General features: G+C 42.6%; 2 protein-coding genes across 2 annotated transcripts; both read right to left on the bottom strand.

Annotated features, from left to right (window-relative positions):
• Positions 1-7,468: 7,468 nt before the first annotated feature.
• On the bottom strand, positions 7,469-7,939 carry LOC134290408 (uncharacterized). Its single transcript, XM_062857547.1, has one exon. The coding sequence runs from the start codon at positions 7,937-7,939 to the stop codon at positions 7,469-7,471; it is 471 nt and encodes a 156-aa protein (XP_062713531.1).
• A 627-nt stretch (positions 7,940-8,566) lies between these two features.
• On the bottom strand, positions 8,567-10,216 carry LOC134290409 (uncharacterized). Its single transcript, XM_062857548.1, has one exon. It carries the CDS (start codon positions 10,214-10,216, stop codon positions 8,567-8,569), a length of 1,650 nt encoding a protein of 549 aa, XP_062713532.1.
• Between the last annotated feature and the right edge of the window lie 1,496 nt (positions 10,217-11,712).

Here is an 11,712-nt window from a genome sequence, read left to right on the forward strand (position 1 = left end):
TGATTAGCCGACTAGATTCTACTCCAGTCGACCTTGAGACCAGAGAGGTGCTCCAGATCGCGCTAGCCAGGAAAAAAGGTTGTTGTAGAACCCGGCCTCACACGACAAGCCGTTGCTCTGCCAAGCTTGCCGAGGTCTTTTGTCCTGGTAGCACATGTGCTACCCTACCTACCAGTAACAATGGTTCCATGTTTTATCTTTATTGCATATATTCTCTGTTGGTCAACAGACATGATTTTTCGCTCATGATTCTATCGAGCTTCTAAGAGATATAATCACGGTAAAGGCTGCCAATACGACTTAGACGTCTTGTAAAGCTCTTCAGCCTTCTCCCATGAAACTCCGATTCCTATCTCCGCGTGGCACCGGCCGGGTTAAGAGCAACTTAAGAACATGGTCTGGTCACACGTAGCACTTACACTCCCGTTCAAAAGTTTGGGGTCACCCCCTCAAAAACATGTCATTTTTTCAGGCCCATATCTCCGCCAATTTGCGTCCGATTTCAGAACCCTAGGTTTCATTCAAAAGATAATAAATCAAAGAAACTTTGAACATGATTTAAAAGAAACTTTTTCAAAAAATTTTGTATGTAAACTTAACCCAAAGTTGCCAAATTTTCTAAAAAATGAATATAAACTTACGGCAGTGTCACTGGAAGTTGGGTCGACCAAATTTTAAGATGAGAGCGGTAATATGACCCATTTTCTATTAGCTTTCAACTGCTTTTTACAGAACTTAGCTAAAAAATCTAGAAAAAAAGTTATTAAGTAAATTAATCCTTGATGTCATCGACCAAAAGTTTGGGGTCACCCCTCAATATGATGTATCGGCCAAAAGTTTGGGGTCACTTTCGTAAAACATGGAAAAGTGATTTGGTGATATCTTCGTCATCTTTTATTCAATTTTAATTCTTTTTGGCTCATTTCAAAGATAATTAACTAAATTTACGTTTGATGTCTTTAACTTAACGTATTTAACGATTTTTGTATATAAAAATGTTATGTAAAGTTAGCACATTTTACCACGCTTCAAAAAATGAGGCAACTTTACGTTAAGTTTTAGTATGTAAATTTCAACAAATATGTGTGGTTCAATGTCTATGCAGTAAGTATCATCCATTTTGTTTCAAATAAGCCAAGAAGAATTAAAATTGAATGAAAGATGACAAAGATATCAACAAATCACTTTTCCATGTTTTACGATAGTGACCCCAAACTTTTGGCCGATACATCATTTTGAGGGGTGACCCCAAACTTTTGGTCGATGACATGAAGAATTAATTTACTAAATAACTTTTTTTCTAGATTTTTTAGCTATGTTCTGTAAAAAGCAGTTGAAAGCTAATAGAAAATGGGTCATATTACCGCTCTCATCTTAAAATTTGGTCGACCCAACTTCCAGCGACACTGCCGTAAGTTTATATTCATTTTTTTGAAAATTTGGCAACTTTGGGTTAAGTTTACATACAAAATTTTTTGAAAAAGTTTCTTTTAAATCATGTTCAAAGTTTCTTTGATTTATTATCTTTTGAATGAAGCCTAGGGTTCTGAAATCGGACGCAAATTGGTGGAGATATGGGCCTGAAAAAATGACATGTTTTTGAGGGGGTGACCCCAAACTTTTGAACGGGAGTGTACATTCAGTACAATCTCCCTTATCGTTACAATAGGACAGATCGGTGAAGTACTAGATTTGTAGTAATGAGCTGAATTTTAGTATGGTGAGAAGGTAAATTCTCCGTTTCTGCAATGAAATGACACATCAAGGCCCGAGGGAAACCAGAAAAGGAAGACATTAGAGATGTGTTGGGTAAACTTGATCTTGAGTATATGAAGCTTGTGTACGACTTCTTGAAGCAAGCTGAAGTCTTCGTTCGATAATTTCGTCTTGTTGTTCCACTTGTCCACCTCGTGTCCCTACGAAAATCGTATGTTTGTATCGTTACAGGTTGTTTGTCCACTCTACGTTAGTCCAGCAGCAATACGTCACATCATGCTGTTAAATGTCAACGAAAAGCCCTCATCACCCTATCTTCTTCTTCTTCTTCTTCTTTATGGCTCGACGTTCCCACTGGAACTTGGCCTGCCTCTCTTCAACTTAGAGTTCTTTGAGCATTTCCACAGTTATTAATTGAAGGGCTTTCTTTGCCTGCCATTGCATGAATTTGTACATTGTGAGGCAAGGACAATGATACACTATGCCCAGGGAGTCGAGAAAATTTTCCCGACTGGAACGAGAATCGAACTCGCCGTCTCCGGATTGGCGATCCATAGCCATATTAGCCATTACCACTAGGCTAACTGGAGACCCTCATCACCCTATCCTTTCCTCAAATATTATTGACACATTCTACCGTGACGTTGCAACGTTTTGACGCCTTTTTGGTCAAATTTTTCACTATAACTCGTAAATTCGACCGTAAACCCTCAAACATGTTTGCATATTCGGAGTCCTTGTATAATTTCCAATAAGTTTAATCTGTTGAACAGCTAGTTTTCATTGGAAAAGAATGTTAAAAATGGGAATTAGTAGCGTGACGTTACAACGTTGTAACGTCACGCTACTTATTCTTATTTTTAACATACTTTTCCGATGAAAACTAACTATTCAACAGATCATACTTATTGGAAATTTTACAAGGAATCCGAATATGCAAAAATATTTGAGGGTTTATGGTAGAATTTTCAAGTTGTAGTGGAAAATCTGATCGAAAAGGCGTCAAAACGTTGTAACGACACGGTAGAATGTGTCTATTGTTACCCCTAACCTCGACTAAACCGCGAGTTTTACGGTTCCCCAAAACTAACATAGTTTTAGTCAAACACATAAAATTGTAAGAAATAAAAAAATAACTGAATTCGGCTCCGTTATGCCTGTTGGCGCATGAGCCTCAAATAAATGATTAAGTAAAAAAAAGCGTGGGTATTATGATTCCTTGTCTAATTCAATGTTGTTTGAGCAAAACTTTGGGCAATGTTGTTGTTGTTTTCTCCTTTTCTTGCAACATAAACAAAGTAGTTATTTAAAGTTTTGCTCAAACAGTATCAAATTAGGCAAGGAATCGTTATACCCACGCTTTTTTCACCACCTCATTGCAGAAACGGAGAATTGACCTTCTCACCATACTAGAATTCAGCTCATTACTACGAATCTAGTACTACATCGAACGTGCCCCATTGGTGATCACCACAGCACACGGATTTCTGCGATATTATCGACGTCAAGACCTATCGTGGCGCTTACATCGACTCTGACCACTAGATGCTAGATAATAAACACCAAAATAGTTTGGATGGCCCCAGCTGATCTTATGATGTCTATTGAGCTTTCAGAAGACTTACTGGACATGATAGATTACAAATCAGAGCTTTGTATAATGAAAGAGGTTACCGTTACACCCGTATACTATAGGATCTAAACTCAAGAACAGTTTGGATGACCTAGGATATCCCGCCTGAGCTGATACTGTTTATTGAACTTCCAAAAGAGTTACTGGATATGAAAGATTACAAACCAAAGGTTTGTATAATGAAAGAAGCTACCGTTACACCCGAAGACTATAGGATATAAACTCAAGAACAGTTTGGATGACCTAGCATATCCCGGCTGATGTAATACTCTCTATTAATTTTCAGAAGACTTACTGGACATGATAGATCACAAATCGTAGCTTTGTATAATGAAAGAAGTTACCGTTACACCTGTAGACTTTCGGATCTAAACTCAAGAACAGTTTGGATTACCTAGGATAACTCGACTGATGTTATACTCTCAATTGAACTTTCAGAAGATTTACTGGCCATGATAGATTACAAATCGGAGCTTTGTACAATGAAAGAAGTTATCGTTACACCCGTAGACTTCAGGATCTAAACTCAAGAACAGTATGGATGACCTAGGATGTCCGGAAAAAATATTCTGCATAATATTCTACCTTTTTCATACTATTGAGCACCAAAACTACAGAAATACGTAGAAAAAACTCCATAATAACGCTTGGGAAAATTCCGGCTTCAAAGGGTTAAACGACGGGAGAGAAACAAAATGACACAGGGTTTTCTGATGAAACTGATAAGGCTGATTCGTTCAGCGCTAGGTAAATTGAATGAAGTTATTAGATTATACCCTGCATTATCAAAAATACTCCTTCACATGGTACCAACTCAACCAGCCGCCTAACTTGACTCTAGGTTGTTTGAGTTTGCATGGAAGTATCTTCGTCGTCTCGTCGTTAGTTGGTCGTGAATGAATGAACGTGCGAATCGCTTGCTTGTTCTTTCTATATCTGTAACTGTGGGTAGTTTACATGACAGTCAGTGCACGCTTTCCACGCAGAGATACAAGCCAAACTCCTTGTAGGAAGTCTGAGCTGGGTATGATAGAGAAAGAGAGAGGGGGGGGGGGGGGGCACTATGTGCTCGCTCTCTTCCGCTGAGTTTAACCGCTTGGTCAGTGGGGAGCAATTTCATTCATAAATTTCACTTGCAGTGAGCGCTAATTGAGATACATGGCCCAATTGTTTGCACCATCACCGGGTGCGCGGTGATACCGAAGTCGAAAGTGGAGACGAGGACACTCGTGCCTGCCTGCCTTCCTTTCGCCTATGGGAATATGTACCTATTTTTGCGATGCTTGGCTTGGTGGATTTAATTCGGGTGAAGGTTGTACGTTTTCCGTTGCACAGTTCCAAGCAATATTTCGAGAGAAGCACATTTTGTTACGATTGTGATCTGTGGTATCTTAGGGACCGGCCTTTAATGAAAAGTTCATAATTGAGAAATACGTGAGCAATAGCATAGCCATTTTTTTTTTATGAGTTTGAGGCCATGCTGACTCTTGAATACTTTTCGTGATTTAATACCAATTTTTTTCAGTTTGTTATATATAGTGGTTCAGATATTTCACTAGCTATACTTTTGTAATTTTTCAAAGGTTTTTTAAGGAAAGCTTGCAAACATTTAAATTCCTTCATGATTTTTTTGGGCAGAAATCCTTTAGTGATTCCTTTACAAATTCACTGAGCGGTTTCTCCAGAAACTTACCGAAGGATTCATTTTGAAAAAACGTCCATGTATTTCTTCACAAATTCTTCCAGCGTGCCCTTCAGAAAATCTTCCAGGGATTTTTTGGAATTTTTTGGAAATTCTGCCAGAAATCCCCTTGGAGACTTCACTGAGATTTTTTTCAGGAATTGTACCAGGGATTCCTTTGAAAAGTTCAAAGCTTCCTTTCTTCAAAGTTTTATAAAGGTTACTCCAGAAATTGATTTGAATTTCTTTATAAAACTTTCCTTGTATTGTATTGTATTGTATTGTATCGTATTGTATTGTATTGTATTGTATTGTATTGTATTGTATTGTATTGTATTGTATTGTATTGTATTGTATTGTATTGTATTGTATTGTATTGTATTGTATTGTATTGTATTGTATTGTATTGTATTGTATTGTATTGTATTGTATTGTATTGTATTGTATTGTATTGTATTGTATTGTATTGTATTGTATTGTATTGTATTGTATTGTATTGTATTGTATTGTATTGTATTGTATTGTATTGTATTGTATTGTATTGTATTGTATTGTATTGTATTGTATTGTATTGTATTGTATTGTATTGTATTGTATTGTATTGTATTGTATTGTATTGTATTGTATTGTATTGTATTGTATTGTATTGTATTGTATTGTATTGTATTGTATTGTATTGTATTGTATTGTATTGTATTGTATTGTATTGTATTGTATTGTATTGTATTGTATTGTATTGTATTGTATTGTATTGTATTGTATTGTATTGTATTGTATTGTATTGTATTGTATTGTATTGTATTGTATTGTATTGTATTGTATTGTATTGTATTGTATTGTATTGTATTGTATTGTATTGTATTGTATTGTATTGTATTGTATTGTATTGTATTGTATTGTATTGTATTGTATTGTATTGTATTGTATTGTATTGTATTGTATTGTATTGTATTGTATTGTATTGTATTGTATTGTATTGTATTGTATTGTATTGTATTGTATTGTATTGTATTGTATTGTATTGTATTGTATTGTATTGTATTGTATTGTATTGTATTGTATTGTATTGTATTGTATTGTATTGTATTGTATTGTATTGTATTGTATTGTATTGTATTGTATTGTATTGTATTGTATTGTATTGTATTGTATTGTATTGTATTGTATTGTATTGTATTGTATTGTATTGTATTGTATTGTATTGTATTGTATTGTATTGTATTGTATTGTATTGTATTGTATTGTATTGTATTGTATTGTATTGTATTGCATTGTATTGTATTGTGTTTGGGCAGGTCGTGGCTCACCTAGGAATTCTGCTGGTACGTGGTGGTGATTTTGCACTACGGAGCACTATTCAAAAACACTCGCGTCGGAGACAAAAAATATCGATTTATTTATTGGAAACTACGTAACATAGAATGCAAATAACGTGCTTTATTAGAAACGTTTGCCTTCACCGGTGGCTAGCAGCGAACTAAAACTACCGAGTGATCATCGGTGTGGATTGACCACACGATCTCATACCGCGTACGAAGGTGAGCGAGAGAATGAGAAACTCTGCACTCAGTATCGGTATTGGTCCCTAATCTATAATAGATAATTACCGTGAAATGGAACATCGCCGCCACCTTTGAAATAAACAAATTTCAAATTTCAAACCAATTAAAAAATCTAGCTCAACTAATTCAAAAGCTACAAGCTACAAATAATCGAATTCATGTATCAATTCTGCTTAATACTAGATGGTACACTTCTACAAACTAAACACTTTGTAATTCTCCATTCCTGTTGGTCGGTTGACCATCATCTCGTTGCTCGCTGCCAAGTTGGGTGCCTTCTGAGCGCGCTGGTTCGGTAGGCAACAGACAAATTTTTGTTGTTGGACGAGTAAAGGTGCCCTTCGACGTCCGCAGCTTGACTACTCGTACCAATCCATCAGCCCCTGGGAAAACAGCTTCGATACGGGCAAGGGGCCAACGAGTTGGATGCTGGAATTCGTCTACGACCACAACTAGTCTGCCAGGTTGTACTTCATTGTTGGGGCCGCATCTGGTGGTGTCGCGTTGGAGTTCTTGGAGGTACTCCGTTCTCCAATGGTGCCAAAACTGCTGGAACAAGTGCTGCAATCGTTGATGGTGGGCCAGACGTGTTATGTTGGCTCCGCTAACGTCCGGATCGGGCACAGCATGCATACTCGTTCCGATAAGGAAATGCGCCGGAGTAATGGCTGTACTGTCCTCTGGGTCCTCCGTCATGGGCACGAGCGGGCGGGAGTTCATGGCAGCCTCTATTTCCGCCAGTATCGTCGTCATGTCTTCAAATGAGAGGTGCGAGTTCCTCAGTTGCCGATGCAGTTGCGACTTGGCTACCTTCACGGCAGCCTCCCAGAGCCCGCCGAAGTGTGGTGCTTTGGGCGGGTTCAGATGCCAGGTGATTTAGTCTTCGGCGCAGAATCTCTGTATCTTCTCGACTTCCTTTTCGTCAGCCAGCATGCGATACAGCAGGTGCAGTTCATTCTTCGCTCCGATAAAGTTTTTGCCGTTATCCGAGTGTATGTGGGAAGGACGGCCTCGGCGTGCAACAAAACGGCGAAGAGCGGTGAGGAAGGCGGGTGTCGACAGATCACTCACCAGTTCTAAATGAACTGCCTTCGTGGTGAAGCAGATGAAGACACAGATATATGCCTTCGTGGGTGACGCTCGTTTATGGATGGCTTTCAGATAGACGGGTCCAGCGTAGTCCACCCCTGTCACGGCGAAGGGTCTGCTCGGGGTGACTCGGGCAGTTGGAAGTTGGCCGATCTGCTGACGGACCGGGACGGGATTCGCTCGGGTACACTGAACACAGTTGCGAATGACGCTGCGTACCAGTCGCCTTCCATGGACTGGCCAATATTCTTCACGCATTGCGGCCAAAGTGAGTCGGCCGCCACCGTGGATTAATTTTGTATGGAAGGAAGTTGCTATGAGCTTAGCGAGGGGATGGAAACTGGGAATCAAGGCTGGGTGTTTGGATTCATATGACCGCTCTGCCAATCTAAGCCGCCCCCCTACCCTCAACACACCTTTTTGGTCTAGGAAAGGATTCAAAAGTCGAACGGAAGATTGCCTTTTTAGTGGGCGGTTTTGCTGAAGGTCTTTCATCTCGTCTTGGAAGCAGTCTGCCTGAGCGAGGAGAATCAGCTTGGTTCTGGCTTGCGATAGTTGTTCAACGGTGAGCGACAGGCTAGGTAGAGGACCGACAAAAGCGACAGGACGTGTTCTGGATTGCGAGCGGACGTTCTCAGCAAATCTCATGCAGTAGGCTACTATACGGGTCAAGCGAGAGAACTGCGAGTATCGGGAGAACAGCGGGTTGTATTTCGGTTCGGCTCGAGCTACAGCGGAAATCATTGGCCGGCGTTCACTGTCGGTCTCGGATGAATCGAACTGCTTAGGAATCGGCCAATCTTCTTCGGAACGGGACAGCCAATCTGGTCCAATTTTCCAAAGCGTACTCTGGAGGAAATCTTCAACGCTGATTCCACGAGACAGCTAATCAGCAAGGTTTTGCGATCCTGCCACATGGTTCCATCGAGCACCGTGGGTGGTTGTCTGAATTTCGGACACTCTGTTTGCTACGAAGGTCTTCCACGTGTTTGGAGGGGATTTCAGCCACTGGAGCGTCACTGTGGAATCGGACCAGAAGAATGAGCTAGCTATATTCATGTCCAACGCTTCGTTGACTCGTCCATGTAGTTGAGCGGCGACAACTGCTGCACACAGTTCGAGCCTGGGTAGAGACAACCTTTTGAGGGGCGCCACGCGAGTTTTCGCGGCCAAAAGCTGGAGCGTTACTCGTCCTTCGGGGTCCACAGAGCGTGCATAGATACAAGCTCCGTAAGCAGCTTCCGATGCGTCCGCGAACGTGTGGAGTTGTACCACGGAATTAGCTTGGAATGCGTAGCGCTGAATTCGAAATTCTGACAGTTTCGGAAGTTGATGGTAGAAGGTCTCCCATTTCTGCTTCACGCTGTCAGGGACTTCGTCGTCCCAGGAGCAGGCTATCAGCCACAACTCCTGCATCAGCATTTTTCCCCGTACAACAATCGGCGCTACCAACCCTAACGGGTCAAATAGCTGAGAAATGGCGGATAGGATGGATCGTTTCGTTGCTCTCAGGATGGTTTGGCTCACGTGATAGTTGAACCGGAATTGGTCTCGCTCAGGTTCCCAGCAGATGCCCAACGTCTTCACGGTTTCATCCGGGTCGAATCGCACGCTAGACTGCGTGCCAATGGAGTCAGCATCCAGACCTTGCAGTACCTCTAGTTTGTTGGACGTCCATTTACGGATCGGAAATCCACCTTTCGCAAGAAGATCTGTCAGCTCCACACGCAATTGGATGGCTTCAGAAATGGAATCGGCTCCTCCTATAAAATCGTCGACATAGAAGGATTTTTTGAGGGCTGGCTTGCCGAGAGGATAAGCATGACCTTCGTCTTCTGCAAGCTGCTGCAGTATGCGGGTGGCCAGGAATGATGACGGAGCAAGGCCATATGTGACCGTCTGCAGCTCAAAGGTAGCTGGAGGTTGCGCAGGGTTGGATCCCCAGACAAGGTACATTTTGGCGATGTCCGCTACAACAGCCACTGGAAATTTTCGGAAGCGGATCACCAAAGTCAGCAGATCGTCCTGCACAACCGGACCCACACAGAGTGCTTCGTTTAAAGAATGGCCGGTAGAAGTTTTGCTGGAGCCATCGAAAACGACACGTGTTTTTGTGGTTGTGCTCGCTTCTTTTATAACAGGATGGTGAGGCAGGTAATAAGCCAGCACATCGTTGTTCCCTTCCTGGACTTGGCGCATGTGTCCCATGGATAAGTACTCCGCCATGAAACTTTCGTAGCTTTCCTGCAATCCTGGATTTTTGGAAAAGCGTCCCTCCAGCATGGAATATCGCCGGAGAGCCGTGGATTTGGATTCGCCGATCATGGTGCTGAAGTTTTCGCGCTTTGGGTAGCGCACCACATATCGTCCTTCTTCGGTTCGCGAAACTGTTGACACGTAGTAGTCCTCACATGCCTTCTCCTCCACGGAAAAGGCAGACCTGATGGGCAGCTCCTCAACGCTCCAAAATTTCTCCATACATTTTTCGAGGGGGTCCACGGAAACCGTAACAGTTTTGCAGCACACGGAACCCATTGACGAAGGAACAAGGTGAGCACCGCCTGCGACGATCCACCCAAATTCGCTGTCAACAAGTATCGGAAGACTGTCTGACAGCTGAATTCTTGCCGCAGTAGGGAAGCAATCGAAGAAATGCTGCGATCCCAAAATCAAATCCACATCACTGGAACGGTTGAACTCCGGATCGGCCAGGAAGAGGTCTTTGGGAATTTTCCAATGGTTCACGGGCACGGAACAACTGGGAAGACTGGAAGTCAGCTTGCGTAGGATCAAAAAACGTGACGTTCCGTGCAAACTCTCCCTTTCGCGAAAGAATTTCGGTGGATACAGACTCGTTTGCGTATTCTGGTTTCTCTCCTATTCCTTGTACCTGTACGTTGAACTTCTGCCGTTTCAATCGGAGCAACTGTGCCATTCGATCCGTCATCAAATTTGGTTGGGAACCACTGTCGAGCAGAGCACGAGCGTAGTGCTCCTTTCCATACACATCTACGATCTTGAGGACAACAGTCAGCATAAAAACGGTGGGAACAGTATCACGAGCAACGTTACTACTCTCAACATCGGATGGTTGAGCGATTGCCGAAGCGGACTGGACTCGGCGTTGGTCGTTGGTCTGGGAGCTATTGGAAGGTGGCGTGGAACTGGTGCTAGCGCTGGGTACGTTGGAAGGGGAATCTTGATTGGGTTGATTGGAACCACTGGCGAAACCCAAATGTAGCAGAGAATGGTGGCGTTTTCTACACACTCGGCATGTGTAGTTCGAAGAGCAATCACGGGCGAAGTGATCTTGGCGGAAGCAGTTCACACAAAGACGCTTGGAATTCACGAGACGCAGCTTCTCGGCAACAGCCATTGCCATGAAGCGAGGACATCTCACAAGAGGGTGACGGTTGTCACAGGCATGGCATGGGTAACGAACTTTCGGTCACGGAGTGGGACGACATCTTGATGAAGGGTTTGCGGAAATGGGATCCGCTCGGCTGAGAAGCAGGTGCTGGTTGATTACCATGATGGTTGGCCGAAATCGATTCCAGCACACGAACTCGTTTCTCCAAAAACTCGACCAAACAGGAGTAGCTCTGGTCGTCGACAGTCGCTGCATGGTCCTCCCACGCCTTAATGGTTTCATCGTGAAGTCTTGAACACAGGAGATGTTCCAACAGTGTACTCCACGCATCCGTTGGCTCGCCCAGTTGCTTGAGGATCTTGACGTGTCGCTGAAACTCGTCCAAGGTGGAATGTAGCGCGACCGCAGTCTCCTTCTTCATCCGCGGTACATCCATCAGGTCCTGCAAATGTCGCTTTTTCAGCAAATATTCGTTAGAATACCGGCTAATCAATGAGTCCCACGCCAGCGGATAATTCACAGCACTGATCGCAATTGACTCGATCAGCTGCGCGGCTTCTCCTTTCAGTGCGGCACGCAAATAGTGAAACTTTTGAATCACTGGCAACTCGTCGTTGTCGTGGATGAGGGCTTGGAACGTATCGTGAAACGTCAACCACTG

This window comes from Aedes albopictus, chromosome 3 (assembly GCF_035046485.1).
Source record: "Aedes albopictus strain Foshan chromosome 3, AalbF5, whole genome shotgun sequence".
NCBI classification, from domain to species: domain Eukaryota; kingdom Metazoa; phylum Arthropoda; class Insecta; order Diptera; family Culicidae; genus Aedes; species Aedes albopictus.

Bases quoted from the DNA above. Each gene is read 5' to 3' on its own strand.
- LOC134290409 (XM_062857548.1), bottom strand. From the start codon at position 10,216: ATGGGTTCCGTGTGCTGCAAAACTGTTACGGTTTCCGTGGACCCCCTC.
- LOC134290408 (XM_062857547.1), bottom strand. From the start codon at position 7,939: ATGCGTGAAGAATATTGGCCAGTCCATGGAAGGCGACTGGTACGCAGC.